The 17788-nt window shown below is 44.4% G+C and overlaps 1 protein-coding gene across 1 annotated transcript; it reads right to left on the bottom strand.

Annotated features, from left to right (window-relative positions):
- Nucleotides 1–329: 329 nt before the first annotated feature.
- itih5 (inter-alpha-trypsin inhibitor heavy chain 5) lies at nt 330–16641 on the bottom strand. Its single transcript, XM_069671125.1, has 14 exons — nt 16459–16641; nt 16340–16384; nt 15498–15661; nt 14323–14424; nt 12568–12812; nt 11976–12145; nt 11592–11708; nt 8039–8210; nt 7644–7953; nt 4270–4916; nt 3140–3193; nt 2406–2522; nt 1951–2328; nt 330–785 (listed from the first exon to the last, which is right to left on the bottom strand). Exons 1-14 carry the CDS (start codon nt 16570–16572, stop codon nt 526–528), a joined length of 2895 nt encoding a protein of 964 aa, XP_069527226.1. The 5' UTR covers nt 16573–16641; the 3' UTR covers nt 330–525.
- Nucleotides 16642–17788: the final 1147 nt, after the last annotated feature.

The following is a 17788-nucleotide window of genomic DNA, read 5'->3' as shown; positions in this document are numbered from 1 at the left end:
GGGCTAGGCAGCGCGATGACAGACGATCTGAGCAGGGACCTGGCCGGAGCACACCTGTGGGGGCGGGGCCAGCAGCCCTGCGACCTCCAGCTGATGACAGGGGGGGACTGCGGAGCTGTGTGTGCGTGGTGTAGCATGTAGTCATTGGCGCAGGGGCAAGGGGTTAGTTAGCGGGGCTGTAACCAGGTGTGATCTTCAACTTGAAGGTCGCCATGTTTAAGACATGTTGACGTACATATTTGGCGTGTGAGAAAAACACCAGAAATATGTGTCAGGTGGATGAAAAAGCCAAAGATTGCGTGAAAAAACAACCTTGGATTGTGGGTTTATTTGTTTTATTTACAAGTACAAAATGACAGTAAAAAATAATAAACATAATATAATAAAAAACATTTAATATTTATTAGAAATGGTACAAAAATATATTCAAAAGTGGCCGTAGGTAGGAGGAGAATTTTGGGAACGTTTCTGGATATGAAAACGGAGTAAACGAGTTAAGTCAGTTATTTAAAAGCAGCGACAGTCTCACACTCTGTTAGTCCCGTGTGGCCAGTCCCCCGTGTCGAACATGTGCGACATCAAATAGTCCTCGTACTGTCCGTCTATCAGCTTGGCGGCGTTGTTGCGCGCGAACCAGCAGTCCACGCTCTGAGCGCCGCTGTAGATCTTCCTGCTCTTCTGGACCACCGGCACCGAGCGGTCCTTCACCTTCAGGACGGACGCCGGCTTCATGTCTCCCTCTGCGGGAAGCTCAGCCACGCCCACTTCCTGGTACAGGAACTGACCTGAAGGTAGAATCAAAGGTTTGACTGATATGAGTCTTTGGAGGCATCAGGTGTGTATTGTTCTGTTAATGTTTTGCGCAAATATAAAAGGATTCTGAATTTGTGTTTTAAGAATCACACAGGGCTCCCAGTTAGATGCCTCACAGAGGTGTTGATCATGTAGTAAATCACTGGATAGATGAAGGATTAACCCACATGTAACTCTCCACGTTATTTCGGTGGCCTTGGCCTCAGCTGCTGCACCAGCTTTGGTGACTGTTTCATCCACGAGCACAGAAGCACCAGGGGTTGCACGGACAACCCCTAGTGTGCTTACCAAACTTTGTCTTATTCTTAAATTCTTCAATTAGGTTTTGCAGAGAATTATTTTCTCCACAGTTGATTTTTTACGCTAATTGCAACATTTGTTTTTGGAGCTCCCTAATGAGCAGAGCGGGGCAGGTTTCACTGCAGGTTTAACTTTAAACCGAGGAAGTTCTAGTCTGAACCAAGAAAGGACTCGACTGTTATGATGCTGCTTTCCGTTGGTCTTTTTGTCCCTTACAGTGACGCATAGTTTGAAACCTTAAAGATTTGGATGAATGTCTGGATTTCTTTGTGGACATTTATGTACCTCTTGACCTCTTGACCTTTCTCTAGCACCAGGCTCACTTTAAGCTGGGGTAGGCCACTTTGTGAAACCAGTGGAAAAGCCACAGATGCGACATATTTTTCTCTTTATCCGTGCATTTGATTCGTTGATTGCTGCATGATATGAAGAGAATTTAAATCAATATGATGGCTCCCTTAGCTTTAAGAAATAACTGATTTTCATGAAACTTTAAGCTCCACGAGCGACAAAACCTCCAAGTCTAACTTACCTGTGGACTTTTTTTTAATTAATCTACTATTTAAAACTAGTTTACAGGTAGAATCCTTTTTTTCTGCCCGTCATCGTCCTATAAATAACCTCAAATACATCACAGATGTTCACAGATGCTCCACACTCCCTTTCACATGCAATCAAACATGTTTCTAAACACACTTATCTTGACTGGATCTTGCCGCACTGTTGAAATAAACTTCACTTCTAGCTCTTAAAGTGGTGAATGTTAAAGAACTCTAAGTATAACTAAGGCTCAGACTTGTGTATGGAATATCTGCTCAATCTGTGACTAACACATACCCAGCAGGCCGTGGCAGTTGTGCGACAGCCCCTTGCTGTGCCCGATGTAGAAGCCCAGGTGGTCCCTCTGGTAGGGGGCTGGATTCTTGTACTGATGCAGCAGGATCACGAAGCTGATGTTTCCTCCCACCGTCACCGTCACGTTAGACTTCCCCACGATGGACACGGACAGAACGCCGCTGTCCACCGAGACCGTGGAGTGGCAGGGCAGCACCATTCTGTCCCGCCCGTCCAGGATCACCTTCTTGGGCGTGACCTCGATGTAGGCGCGTCTGGGACGATCCACCACGATGGTGATGGTGCTGAAGTAGGTGCGCTGCTGTTTGTGGCTGCCCGGCGGAGCTGGGGCGCCGATTAGCTTACCGTTAACCGTGACACCTGAAGACACAAAACATAAAGATCTTCCAGCCTTGATGTGGAATAAGGGTTTTGTTGCTGCTTGATGCGAGTCTTACCAGAGTGCTTGTGGTCAGAGACGAGGCGCAGGACGTGTCCCGGCTCTCCGTTGATGTTGAAGCAAACGGTCAGTTTGCTGAGCGGGAACTCCACCACAAAGTGAGGGTCACCGTCCGCTGAGGCAGAGAGAAAAATAACAGAGCTTTAAAAAACATGGTGGCTATTATCAGGATGGTTTGTATCTTTAGCCGGAGTCTCCTCAGCCTGGTGAGAACCAGCTGAGATGAACAGAGGAGAGATGAGATGAGTGGATGATTGAGGAACAGTAATGACAGGGTCATTAACCCTCACTAACTGCCTCTGATGGGTCCCTCTCTTCACTGTAACACAAGCACAAACATCCATCTCTTCTCTCTGCCCCGGTTCCCTTCAGTGTGTGTGTGTGTCTGTTCGTGAACACGCACTTGCATGTTTAAAGTGCCACGTACTGCTTGTGTCGGTATTTCAATTAGACCCTGTGTGTTCTTCCCTCTTTTCAGGTCATGTTCAGAGGCATCCCTGAACCCGTCGCGCTGTCTGACGAGCACCCAAATTACAGGCCGCCCACACAGAGAGTTGGAGAGAGAGAGTCTACTGTACATTCCCCGTCTCTTTCTTTCAACTCTCCTCATGGAGCCTTTTAACCCAACGCGTACATGCTTACTGTATAAAGGGTTGAGATGCTATCAGATGAAACAAGCAAGGGGGGAATGTTAAACTGTTTACATGAGTGAGAGAGAGAACGTGGAGTTACCTGATGTTTTGGAGACGGTGATGGATTTCTTGGCTGGTCTCCTCTGAACTTTACCTACAAGGAAGGGAGAATGTATTTACTGCAATGAGTCAGAGGGCAGCCATTGTTTAGTGCTTCCTTTTTAAATCTTCCATATGAGTAACAGTAACTGTTGGTGTGATACAGGGTGTCTGATACGATGGCCGAGGAGGGCAATCGCGCTGCAACATCCCAAACGGTTTCCATTAGAAGAAACAGGCTGCAAATTCAGAAATGATGCAAATTTAAAAACACATGCAAAAGTCCAAAACACACGCGCTGCAAATACAACAACATGGTTGCATCTATCCATCCTTTAGGTTTGAAATGCAGCTCTGAAAAGTGTGTAGTTGGTGCCTTTGCAGAGGAGACTAGCTGTAGCTTGTAAGCTTGTTATCACATCCATTACAATAACTTCAAAGCTAATCTATCTAGAAACGTCTCAAATTTCTCCTGCAGCAAAATGCACCTCCCTATCATCAGCACACCAGCATCTTTCAAACACATATAACAGCTAAAAGCAATGAACAGCTAGCCATGCTAGCAACAAAAGAAAGCTATGTTTTCGTGTAACCCGAGCGTTAGCCGCTCATGTATGTCGACAGAGCTTTACTTTGTTTTATATGAACTACAAATGTAAATAGCTAAGTTTGCTAGCAACAAATATTTAGAGACTTAAGACTGTGTTCTTAAAAATGTAGCTTAAAAAGCAGCTTGTTTTTGGTTAGCACAATTAGCTGCTGGTTGTTTGTGAACGTTAGCCTAGCATACAGTAGTTGACAGCTAGCTATCCTAGCTATAGCAGTTTATTATGCTTTATATTGACAAAACATTGATATTTATGATACTTCTTTTTGGCTTTAGACTTACTCACGGTTTAAACCTATTGTTTCTGTTGTGAATCCAAGCTAACTGTAGCTTCGGTTCACCCTGGAAGGACCAAGTTTTCAGAGCCACATGAAGTATTAGAAACATACTTTTTGTGGAGTTATCTTTTTAAGTAGTTGTAGATTTCAATCCCAATTAAAACAATACTTTGATATCCCTGTGTCAGTTTACTTGTTATGGCTCTTCAGACACTCTGTACAACCAAATGTTAGATTGAACCTCACCAATGTTGTTGCTCAGAGATGAAGTCCTGCTGCCAGCCTCCTTGTTGGGTTCCTGTGGCTTTCCGTCCTCTGAGTCACCTGGAAGCTCATTGGCGTTTGAGACATCTTCTCTACCTGCTGGAGCGATGGTGGGTGCTGGAGCCATGGTGTTGTCTGCCAGGACCTCGGGCTTCTCCACCACCAGGTTGGTGACAGGAGAGAGGAAGTGGTACGTCAGAGAGAGATTGGTGGCCTGCTGGATGTATTCCTCCCTCTCCTTGCTTGTCTGGCTTCGCAGCCTCGACCGCAGCCCCTCCTTGACGCTCAGGAAACCCCAGACACGTTCAACAAAGTCTTCTGTTACTGAACCCAAAACTTTAGCTCCTTCGGCCATTGCTGCTGTGGCTGCTTTCACGTGTTTCTCCATCTCTATCTGCCGGTGCCTCAGAGGAACGTCGGTCTCCAGGATGATGCTCTTATCGTTGTTGCTGGCTGTAACCTGGACGTGCAGCGACTCTGCGCTTTGGTTGGTTAGCTTGCCGGCGATGACGATCTCAGAGCCGTTGAAGTAGTTGGTGAACAGATGCTGAGTGACGTACTGGACGGAGTTCTCGGTGTAGTTGATCCTTATGTCAGAGAGCAGAGGAGTTCCTATCTCATCGTAGAACCTAGAAAGGAAAGAGACACATTGATAAGGCAGTCATTAATTAGATCCCAGCTCAAATTAGCTTGAACTGACCCATCAGTGGCAATACCAGACACAATCATCTTGCCTTCCAGAACTACCGTCTTTTTGCAGGCCAACGTTGATTGTCAGTACTTTTCATTTGAGCATACCCTGCAACCTCTATGGTTAATCTTTGGTCATCTTTGCCAAACCAAACAAGCCTCTGTTTTCAGGTCAAAGTCCGACACATCAACATGTATTGCAGCGCCAAACATTTGAGCTACCTCTACCTTTAAGTCATTGTTAATCCCAATCAGACGACCACAACAAGAGGGACACCTTGTTGGTCGTACCTTATTCTCCATCAAGGACAGTGTCCCCTTCTAGCAATGTGCTAGTTTTTCGTTGACTGTATATAAGAAGGAGACATTGCCACTGAAAGTTGGTTTGTGGAGTACTGTTTGGTGCCTGAAGTTTGGCGTTTGGCCGTCACCATCTTGGTTCTCTGGAACAAGAATACCTTTTTGTTCCATTTTTGGAGCCATTGCTTTCGCTAAATTCGTTCTGAATGTTGCCCAAGTTTCAAACCAACTCTTCTCTGTTGATCTCCAATCTGTCACATGTTGTTTGCCTGTGCTCAAGGGAACATCAGCGGTAGTTTTTGAGGTAGAAAAAGCAGTTTGTTACAGATTTCATCAGATGTCTTTTAGTCAAACAAACCACCTTCCGGCCGTAAACCTGCTTGTCTAACCTCTCAAAGCTACCGTAACCCCACTTCAGAGTTTGTGCACACATTCATAAAAGAGTGTGTATAAGGGAAAGATTGTGTATGTGTGTGTGTCCTTGTTGTCACGCCGCAGTAAACCTCCTCACCTCTTAACCAGCGTGTTTGCTCAAGCCGGACGAGGGCTATTATCTGAGGAGTCTATCCGTTAACCCCACGTACATACTCAGATGCAGGTTTCACAACACGCACACATTCCTGCTCAACTGAACAAACACCACGTGTGTCCGAGTGCGGAAGAGAGAGAGGAGAAGGTTGTGTGTCGAGGAGAGGAAAAAGGAGTCTTAGAGAGAAAGAGGGTGGCTGCTGTGGTCTGTGGCTGTCACATGTTGAGGCTGATTAAAGAGGACTGTTGTCAGCACCGTCACATTTGCGGTCATCGTTCCCTCTCTGCTCGATGAGAGACGTGTCAGAGGGATTAAGGACAGCTAATTGATTAATAAGAGGTGGATTATACACATGTAAAGGGGGAACACTTAAGTAATGAGTAATTACATCTTCTCAATCAATTTTATCGCCATATTTTATATTACAAGTCAATAAAGGCACTTCTGGTTTCGTGCCACCATCGGATCAATTTCAAGCTGAAATCCAAACATAGCTTTCATGACCTCAAGACAACTTTCTCACCGTTTATTTTATTCCTTTATTCCTAGAGAGGACAGTGGGGAGCGCTGGAAATGGGAAGACTGTGTAGGAGACGACACGTGGCAGAGGGCGGGAGTCGAACCCGGGGCCTAGGACCATAGCCTCCGCACATGGGCCGCCAATTCATCTACCGAGGCAAACCGACGCCCGTTTCTCTCCAATTTTAGACCATATATAAGACCACAGATTAAAACCAGTCTTGGACCAGTTCCACACCAAATCAAGGCCACTTTTACACCAATGCTTAGACCAATGTGAGGCCAATTAGAGTCCAGTTTCATGCCAATTTTAGAACAACTTCTAGACTGTTTTAGACCACTCTCAATCTTACAATCAACTACACTGACTCCAGTTTCAGGCTCAATTTAAACTTGTTAAACACTTATTTTAGGGTATTTTCAGTGGAGAAGTGCGTGTCCGTTGGTGGATGTGTTGGTAAACCAGTTTCTGACTGTTTTAGACCAGTGTCAGACTTATCTTAGCTTAGACTTACTTTCTGTCTAATTTCAAAGGGGTTTAAGATCAGTTACATACTCGTTTCACTTCAATTTTAGCCCACGATTACGCACAGTTTCTGACATTTTTTTTGGGCAATTTTAGCACACACATTTTAGATCAGCTGTACACGAGTTTCAGACCACTTCCACACCGCTTTTACACCAATGCTTAGACCAATGTTAAGGCAATTAGAGTCCAGTTTCATGTCAATTTTAGAACAGTTTGTTCAACTAGACTGTTCTTCTCAATCTTAGACTACATTGACTGCAGGTTTCAGGTTTATTTTAAGCTGGTTAAACACTTGTTTTAGGGTATTTTCAATGGAGAAGTGACGCCTTTGTTCGTGTCCGAGATTGGTGGATGTGTTGGTAAACTTGGTAAAACTGTAGATTCAGCTTCTGACTGTTTAGACCAGTGTCAGGCCAGTTTTAGACCCAGTTAGTTTTAGACTTTCACACCAATGTCAGGACACTTTCAGTCGAATGTCACAAGAGATTTACACAAGAGCCCTGGATTAGGTGAATTTTTAGACACATTTTTGGAAGTTTAGATCAGCTGTACACCAGGTTCAGATCAGACCAGCTTTAGACCAGTTTGACCCCCTTGAAGATAGCGTCATGACCAGGTCGCTTTCAGTATAGTCTCTTTGCAAAGTGGATGAGTTGGTGAACTTGATACATTTTCAGACAGACAAGAGATCCTTTATACTTCTCATCATAATTAGCACCATGGGATTCCTTGGCCCAACAATAGCAGGTTAGAAAAACAAGATGGCAGCCATAATGACAACATCCTTACCCTTTGAGCATAGCGCTGGCGTCGGCGTCCTCGTGGATGCGTCTCATCATACCACAGTTCTCCAGACTCATGCGCTCCAGCAGCCGGTAATCCACGTCGTTCCCGAGCCCGATGGTGAAGATGCAGAACTTCTCCTGCACGGCTGAGCGAGTGTTCCCCAGGATCGCGGTGGACTGAAGCTCCCCGACTGTGGGCCGACCGTCCGTCAGGAAAATAATGAGGGAGACGCTGTTCGGGCTGGCGTCGGGGTCTGAGAGGTACTCACGGAGGAGAGAGGAGCCCGTCTGGATGGCATCGTCGATATTTGTACCTGCAGGGGAGAGAAGTCATGACAGATTAGTGATGAACTGCAACAGACGAATCTTTATTTGGCGAGGGAAAGGATAATGTCTCACCTCCAGTTGTTGCCAGAGTGAAAATAAACTTCTTTGCGTCTCTGACATTTAGCGGCGTCACCGGTACGAGACGATTCGGCTGCCAAACTTTGATTTTGTTGGAGAAGCTGATGAAGTTAAAGCGATCGCCGGGTCGCAGGTCCCTCAGGATGGTGAACAGAGCGTCTTTAGTCTGAGGAGGAAAACCATGTGTGTGAAAGAAAATCTCAACAGACACATTAGAAATCAAACAGAATGCTGGAAGCACAACACGCTCATGGTCTCTGTGGTTTAACCCTGGTGATTGTATTAAGATGCTCGAGCCAAAGGATTCAAAACAAACCATCAATCAAACACCCGGCCCACCAACCAGCTGTGTTTCTGTCCAACACACTCACACCCATGGATCGAGCCTGTGAGGGTGGTGTCAGTGGATTTCAAAACTAGTGTCACAATGTCTTAAAAGAGCTAAAAGGAACTTAATCTGAATATTGAGCTAATAACGTCTTAAAATGAAGGTTTGGTTGTCTAGAACTTTTACTGTTAAAAGCCGGTCATAACTAATAAGACCCTTTTTATTGCTGGAGCTCGGTCATGCATCCTTCAGTGTATCCAATAAGTTTCAGAAGTGGTTCCATATGCCAGCGTTATACATTTCTAACAGAACACACGTGTCTGAACACATGAAGTTTAAATCCTTTATGAAGTTTCAAGCCCTCAAATTTGCTAATCCTGTGTGACTCCAGTCAAATCAAGTCAAAGGACTCAAATCCCCCAACCTTGGAAAAATCCATCAGAAACTTCTGGAGAGAAAAAGTTTGATTTGATTTAAAGGAAATTAGCTTTTAGCCTAAGGCTGCACGGTGGTGCAGTGGTTGTTGCTGTCGCCGCTCAGCTAGAAAGTTCCTAGTTCGAACCCCGGTTCAGACGAAGGCCTTTCTGCGTGCATCTTGCTTGTTCTCCCCGTGCATGTGTGGGTACTCCGGCTTCCTCCCACACTCGCTCGTAAGGTTCACTGGTGACTCTCACATTGTAGGTGTGAATGTGAGCGTGAATGGTTGTCTGTCTCTACGGTCAGCCCTGTGATTGACTGGGGATCAGTCCAGGTGTAACCCCGCCTCTCGCCCAATGACAGCTGGGATAGGCGCCAGCCCCCCGTGACGCTGAACAGGATAAGCGGTATAGATGATGAATGGATGAATGTTTTAGCCTACATTGGTTTAATTTGTTTGATACATATGGTCGGGTTTTGGCTGCAATACCTAATCAGTATTTAATGTGGCAGCTATTTTTAGCTATAATTGTCAAACTTGACTACCGAGCCTTACGTAGTGAAGTATTATAAATCAGTTAAAGTTTGATAGTCTCTTGTCTGCTCTCCAAAGTGCTCAGACTCCGTCACTTATTTCCCCCTCTGAAGCTGCAGCATCTCTGCAGCCCTGTGCGTGGGTGTGATATATAATTTGGCTCTGTGGGATTTACAGACATCTATAAGGTCTGTATACAGCGGGGTCAGAACCACAGATTGACCTGCGCTGAAACCCTCTATTGTGGAGCCTCATCAAAACACACTTGTTGTTCTGTTCGTGCAGTCTGCTGGGGGCTGGTAATGGGTGGGGGGATGGATCAAGGGGTCGAGGGTGCCGTTGTCTAGAACGTTCCATTACCCCATCGACGCTGACCTTCCTCCCTCACAGCTCAGCCTTGTGCACGATGTCTCGTTCTTACTGGCAATGTGTTTTCCAGTTTTCTGTTTCTGTGCTCTCGTCGCTCAGGGCAGCTGCAGAGTTTAGCTGCGAGTCCGGCCGAGGGGATTACCGTGCTGTTACAGATGGAGGAAATAAAGGTCTGATATCGATATTCCAGTGTGGGAGTGAGGAGGAGGGTGTCAGCTTTCTGATCCAATACAGCCATTTGAACTTCTGCTTTAAAAACAGGGTAAATCGTTTCACAGGGGATGCAAGGAAATTAATCTGATTTCCTCTGACACACTTGGGAAAAGTAAGAACGTGTTCATATCCTGTATTTGTTGCCCTAGGTGGAACTTAAAGCTGACCCCTGAAATCCTCCAAACCCATCAACCCTAAATATTTCTGACAGCAGATGTAAAAGTCCCTCAGATCGCAGTCAGACTGAAAAGATCAACAGGAGGCGACTGACCATTTAGGATATTAATTTTCTCATACGATAGATATCTTGGAAAGCATGTATTGCAAATTTAATGTCATCTTTCTCTCTTTGAGTGTCATTAGGTGTTGGAAAGGGGAAGAGAGAATGGAGGATGACACGTGGCAAAGGGCCGAGCGCGAGAGTCAAACCCAGGGCCGCTGCATCGAGGACCATCGCCTCCGCACACGGGCCATTGATTCAACGACAGAGCCAAACTGGCGCCTGTTTCTCACCAATTTTAGACCATTTAAGACAACATAGTAAAATCAGATCCACACCAAATTAAAAGCCACTTTTACACCAATATTTAGACAAATGTTAAGGCAATTAGAGTCCAGCTTCAGGCTCAATTTAAGCTCGTTAAACGCTTATTTTAGGGTCTTTTCGATGGAGAGGTGTACCTTTTCATTTTTTCCTCATCACAGTATTTAGCATCAGAGGGTTCCATTCGTTATCAAATAAAGCATCTTCCTTTGCACTATCATGCATGAAAATACATGTTCAAACAGTATGAAAATGTCTATCATTTGTTGTCTCTATGGTGATGTCACAAGACCAGTGGCTGAACTGATTTACGGCAATTTTTACATCATTTTGTCAACGCTTGACGTTCTTATTCTTGCGTGTGGGAGTGAACTTGGAGCGAACCTTAGAGGGAGGCGCTGTTTATCAACATGAACATTAACATGCAGAAAATAACTATTTGTCAAGTATTTAATTCACACTGGATTATCCAAAAATAGACTTCACCATGTGGTTATTTGATAAAGACTAATTATTTGTTATATCGCGATATTATCGAAATATGAAAAATCCTCTATCGTGATACAGGATTTTGGCCATATCGCCCAGCCCGATATCACTCTGATAGGCTAATATCAGCCTCAAAGTTAATTCTGACTCAGGCAGCGGTAGACAAGAAACTCCTGTGTTCTGCAAGGTAAAATTACCAATTTTGTGAATGGAGTCTGGTGCCTTTGAAGATAGCGATGCAACAGCTGTGTATGTTTTAAAAAAAAAGTGATCCAAATCTGTCACAGAAAGTTCTCTCTCTGTACGGATCCTTTCAGTAAATAACGATCTGAGCCTGTAAGTGCCAGAAACAAGCAGGTGCAGTTGCCCCAAAGGATTACATTACAGCCCGTCTCGCGGCTGCTGGCTGAAGATTTCGGCTCGAGGAACAACAAGACATTTTGTACTTATCAGTCATTTAGATCCCAAAAGGTAAAATGCATTCGTCAAAATCCTGAACCATGACCAATGAGACATCAGGTAAACAAGATTTTCAGAACTAAATCCCAACATTTCTCTCGTGTAGGAGTAGAAACACTGATGTCCCCCCTTCAAAAATGTCCACATTTCTGCAGCTCTAACATAACATATGGTATCCACTGTGCTGCTGTACCTGTCTGATCTTCCTCCCCAGCATGGAGGCGCTGGTGTCGATCACAAACACCACGTTCTTGGGCACGACCGGCAGATCTTTGGGGGCGAAGTAGTGCACAAAATGTCCGTTTAAAACCTGGGAAAGAAAGAAGAAGTTTACAGACTTGCAGAGGGCGGTGGGATCGGTTACAGTATGGATTTTTGCGTGATCGGCAAAACAAAGTAGAAGACAGAGAGAAGAGTTTGGCAGTGGAGAAGCTGTGGAGGCAGGAAGCCAGAGAAATGAATGACTAACAGGTGGGTGGATCAGCGTGTGTGTGTGTGAAATTTGTGTGCATGCATACGAAATATGAAAACTATTTTTATGCTCTCTCAGTGTCTGCTGCTCTGTTTTCTTCATCACCTGAATGTCTCCGATCCCCATGTCCCTCTGCACGTCGTAGCGGACCACGAAGTCTCCCAGGAGGCCGTTGGTGGTGATCTTGGCCTGCTGGACGATGTTGGGGCTGAAGGTGACCTTGCAGACGTTCTGTTCCTTTTTGATCACGGTGGTGACGGGAGGCCCGGGCTTGGCTGAGGCACAAAGACAGGAAGTGTGTTTGTGTTTTAACTGGATCGAGAACAAACGGCTGCAGAGAGTGAAGTGACCGTGACCTAAGAGTGTAGTAAAAAGGGCGGTACGTTGGCTCTGAAATGGACCTCTGTTAACTGTTTTAGCTGGGATATGGACTAAATATAAGAAATGGACATAGCTACCATGACGCCAATGATTTGTGGCTCGTTGATTATGCTTTTGAAGTCATGAGTTTGGCAATTTGGCTGTTGCCAAGTGACCGTATTTGGAGGAGAAGCCATGCATCCATTGACATCGATGCGGCTGGTCAATCAAAAAGGAGACTAAAGCATAACCTTCTTTATCCTCTTTTAAACTCTCAATGTTATTAGGGTTAACAAAATGAACACCATGCTGTATATAATAAGTTGTATCTGTAAACCTGGCGAAGTGTTGCTCCTGCCGTTGCGGAGCGGCAGCACCTGGAGGTCGGTGACGGGCGAGTGGTCGACGATGGTGACGTCCAGGCTGAGGCGGCTGACCAGCTGCATCGGCCGCAGGCTGGTCACGTGCTCGTAGCGTCCCAGACGACGCTGCAGGAGCTCCTCGTAGGTCAGCAGGAAGATGGCCCTGTTCCTGCCGGGGATTTTGGCGGCCATCTTGAACACCTCCAACTCCGGCTCAGGACTGTAGGGGAGGGGTGAGAGAAGGTCAATTTTATGGCAGTTGAAGGCAATTTGTCAGATATACTCAACATATATAGAAGATAACATGATAGAAGGTAGGGGCTTTTGTGAAAAATGGACCATGTCTGATGATTGTTTATAGGATCAGGTTATTTTGGGTTATTCATCCATCCTGTTCAGGGTCACGGGGGGCTGGAGCCTATCCCAGCTGTCATTGGGCGAGAGGCGGGGTTACACCTGGACTGATCGCCTGTCAATCACAGGGCTGACACACAGAGACAGACAACCTTTCATGCTCACACTCACACCTACGGGCAATTTAGAGTCACCAATGAACCTAACGAGCATGTCTTTGGACTGTGGGAGGAAGCTGGGGAGAGCATGCAGAATCCACACATAAAGACCCGCTACGTTCAAACCAGGAGCCTTCTAGCTGAGAGGCAACAGCGCTAACTCCCCTACCACCATGCAGCCCTATTCGGGTTATGTCCCCGGCAATTTCAAAAGATTTGCTGCGACTTCACGCTCAAGTCTGCTGTCGGAAACACCCACGAAAGCACCGAATGTGGATTAATCCGCCGGTAAAAGTAGTCCCGAACAAATGCAACTACTGTATAAGATAATTACTGAGCTTTTAATGCGTTTATATGTTTGTAAACTTTCTTCAATGACTTTCTTCAATTTGTTGACGACTATATAGAAGTGTTATATTTTAAAATATAAGTACAGTAAATACTGGACTGTTTTATTTTGTCCAAAGTCTTTTTTAATCTTCCTGCAGGTCATACATTACGTAAAAATCTGAAGGAAACAGACAGGCCAGCTTTTTTGGCAGTGGCAGATTTCTACTTTTCTGGAGTTAAATGAAAGCTAAAGAAATCAACAGAGCAGCAGCTGTAAACATAAGAAAATATAATATGTGAGAAGAAAACAAACACTGGAGCCATGAGGAAATAGGAGGAGTACGAGGAGGAGTACAGTCAGAGGTGGAGCGGTGAGCTGAACAGTCAAAAGTGGTGACATAATGAATAAGGAAGTGCAGCCTCCTTTTAATCTTCCTCCTCAATCCTCTCCTTCCTCCTCTCCTCTGTCCTTCACAGCCGAGTGACTGAATGACTGAATGACTGAATGACTACATCCCTTTAATGAAAATGTCACTTCTGTCATGACAGCTGGAAACGTGGTGGTCACTTCTTCCATGTGTCACATGTTGCGTCATAACTTTATATGAAACTCTCCGGAGAGATGAGCTTATTTCACGCGCACACAGGCGCTCTTTGTGGACGCCTTAAAGAGCTCTAAGTCGGGTTATTATCAGTCTCTGTTTGCAAAATAGGAACATTAGAGGTTAGGAGGGCTGCTGTGTAATTAGGACGAGACTGGAGAGCAGAGGAGCGCACACACACACACACACACACACACACACACACACACACACACACACACACACACACACACACACACACACACACACAGAAAAGTGCTCACACACACACTGAGGTTCCTCTTACCTTGCATCACCTGCCTCTTTGTTCTTGGCTCTGCCGCTCTCCTGCTTGACCCTCTTTTCCTTCGGCCTGACCTCGCTCTGGTACACCCGCCCTCCGATGATCCTGGTTCACAGGGGTCAAAGGTCTAGGATTAAAGCCGCGCTCATATTCAGGACCACCTATTGTCACGTTTTTTTAACCGGGTTCTGTCACACAAAGGACGGCGCTCTCGGACAAAATCCTGTCGTTACCTATTCACGTGGCGGTGGTCCTGCACATGAATGAAGTCTGGGGTCAGTGTGCGAGTGTTAACAGCACTATAAAAGTTTTCACCCTTTCTTGGCTCCTTGCTAACGTCTCCATAGCAACAGAGACATCATAAATCCTGCCAGCTGCTTAATACCTCCTAAAACTTGTAAATCTGCTTAGATTGAACGGTTTCTGTGGACGGACTGTTACACGGAGTGACAGGATGATGGTGTTACGTGAGGTCGTAGCTCTTAAGTAAGGTCATTTTGGTGCTAAACTTTTGCTTAGACGACTTTTTACTTCACACCCAGCTTCCATAAATATGTCTGGCATGTGTCACCTGATCTCTGCCTTTATTTTAAAGAAAAACTCTGAACAATAGGACATAAAACTGCCTGTAAGTGAAGTAATAAAACATGTCAAATAACAATTAGCATCTATTAGGACCCATTTTAACAGTAATTGTAGGGTGAGGGGTCCCAACCTGGAGGTCAGGCCTCTTTAAGGCTCCCGAGATAAAACCAAAGGGGTCACAAGATGATCAAAGGGGTAAAACAGCGCATTTAAATATTTATGTTACTACCTTTATGTCAATTTTTAGGCCTTTTGTTTAGTTTTGGCTGCTTTTATTTTGAAATACTGGATGTTTTTTTTTGTTTACCCCTTTACGATGCTCCTCAAGTTAACTTCCTACAACTAATGTCAACACTGAGGTCGTAACAACCATAGATGAAGGGTCATAAGAATGCACTGCTTCATTTAAAGGATTACAAACCCAAACGGTTGTGACAAGTTCAATTAGTAGAAAGAGAATGTGCGTAAAATTAAGATGAGTGATTTCTAAGCAGCACTAATTTATCATATATTACAATCTTTTATCTGAAGTATGCTTTGATGGTCTTCTTCTCATCTTAGGTCCACAATCATGTGACCTGCGAGACTCTTACATGGTGAAGTTAGAGACGTAGGCTCCAGCGGGGATCTGGAACTGGAAGACGCCCTCGGTGGCGGCGGTGTGCCGGTTGAGCATGGCGCAGTACACCGCGGTGAAGGCGTAGCGGGAGATGATGGTGGTCTTTATGGAGAGCTCCTGGATGTGAGGTTTAGTCTCCTGCGAAAAAAGTCAACATTACTGCGGAACCACCTGCGCCTGAATATCTCCCGGACTTCCAGATGTTTGTTTAAAGGCGCCAGTTTGGCACCGGTTTTACGCAGCCCTGCTGGTGCGTATTGATAAATCACCGATTTATTTTTGATGAGCCAACGAAAACACAATTCCCCACACAGCAACAAAAACCCAACACAGGCAAGAGGAATGTTTTCCCATGAGCTCAGTGCAGTCAGTGCATTACAGATACTCTGGCACATCTGCGCGCTTGGCTGATCTCCGGTGCGTCACGCCCAAAGCGCACAAGTTTAGGATGACAAAATACGCTTGTAAATAACTTAAACTAGGTCATGCATTCTAGGTCACTCATAGAAATATATAGGTCCGTTAAAATAAGAAGTTTTCCTAATGCAAGGGATGTCAGTTGCTTTTAAACTTCCCCTAACCAGTCAGATTATTGACAGATTAAAAGGCATCAGTATCCAATGTGCCAAATTAGCACCAGGCTAAGATAGATCGTCGCTTCTTCTTCTTCTCCTTGACTTTAAAGAACATGTTTTTTGTGCTTTACATAAAAAATATATTAAAAGCACATTTTGCCTCTACATTTCAGCAACAAACTAGATCAATATTTTTTTTTTAAAAGAGCCTCATATCTGTGCAATATAAATTCGACTTTACCTTGGTTATTATCGTCTTCACCTGCCGCGGGACCCTGCGTGGCGCCTGTGTGCACAAAAACATGTCAGAAAAGGAAATCAAAACTCAAGACTGTAGAATATATTCTTAAAATATCTTACAATGTCCAAATCAAAGTCTGTGAGGTCGAAATCAGTCTCATCTCCAAACTGGGATTCCTCCAGTTGCCCCAGCACACTCCCGCTGAAACAAACGAGCAAAGCAAACAGCAGCATCTTTCAGACCTTCTTCATAAACATAAATGGGACATTATCATTATTTCCAGCGCGAGACGTCTCCGAGTGTCCGTGAGTCCGGATCAGAGTGACCGGGTGAGGAGAGAGGGACACGGTGTGCAGGGAGAGAAATACGCCCACAAACTGGAGGAGAGAGATGCAGAGCGATTAGTCCCACTCCCCGAGTGAGTGGCAGTTTGGGCTGCTGCTGCCTTCAGGGAGTGTCGGAATTTTTGTGGTTATGAGTTCAACTACAAGTATATAACAGAAAATATCCTTAAAATCTGCAAAGAGAGGATAACATGCTAATAAAACTTATTTACTTAAAAGGTTTTTTAAAACGTAATTGTTCTATGATTTCTATTTAAAATGTTTCGAAGTTAAAGAAACTGTCATCAGTTTATTTTCTACAATGTTCATCACTTATCACTTTTGACTCAAAGTGAGAATTTACTCAATATTGGCTTCCTGAAATCACCACTAGGTGGCTGCCATGAACTTATTTTCCCAACCTGAAGCTCAATTAATTAATCAAAAAATTACGATGGCCCCCATGTTTGACATTCTGTGTGTTTGCTAGCTTAATTACATCATTTATGCATAGAAGGATTGTTAGTATACAACCTTTATATTTGATTTTATTTACATTAAAGAGATTATTGTCTTTGGCTGCCACACATAATATCCTACTGTGGACAGAACACAGAAGCTGGAGGTTACAAGGAGCACCTGAAGGCAGCATGCCACCGACATTAACTATGACCTTCCATCAGCTGCCGGAAATCTGACAATCTGTCATTTCTAATAATTTAATTGTGCAAACTTCACCTATAACTACTGTTATTGTAAGCTAAATATGAAATTACCTCAATAACACATTCATGCCTATAATAATAATAATAATAATAATGATAATAATAGTTTTACCTAATTGATTTAGTTTGAAGGACGTTGGTGAGTTGTAATTTAATTTCCTCTTTTTTCATCTGTTATTGTTCTTTTTCTTTGTGGACACTTTGCAATCACATCATCGTTTTTCTGTAATCAAAACCTCTAAATTTAATTCCTCTCTTTATGTAAAAAAAATCATAATTTTAGTCAAAATTAAATTGACAGTAAAATAATCAACTTTTCAAAATAGGAGAGAGGAGACAGTTAGGCCTACTTTGGCGCCATCCTGTGGCCATGATGCGGCATTACATGTTGCTCGTGTAAA

The sequence above is a fragment of the Semicossyphus pulcher genome, unplaced genomic scaffold, assembly GCF_022749685.1.
Source record: "Semicossyphus pulcher isolate SPU_LCO1_2020_fin unplaced genomic scaffold, fSemPul1.0.p SCAF_20, whole genome shotgun sequence".
NCBI classification, from domain to species: Eukaryota; Metazoa; Chordata; class Actinopteri; order Labriformes; family Labridae; genus Semicossyphus; species Semicossyphus pulcher.
The sequence above is the reverse complement of the archived record's forward strand: the minus strand, read 5'-3'. Positions and strand labels throughout refer to the sequence as shown.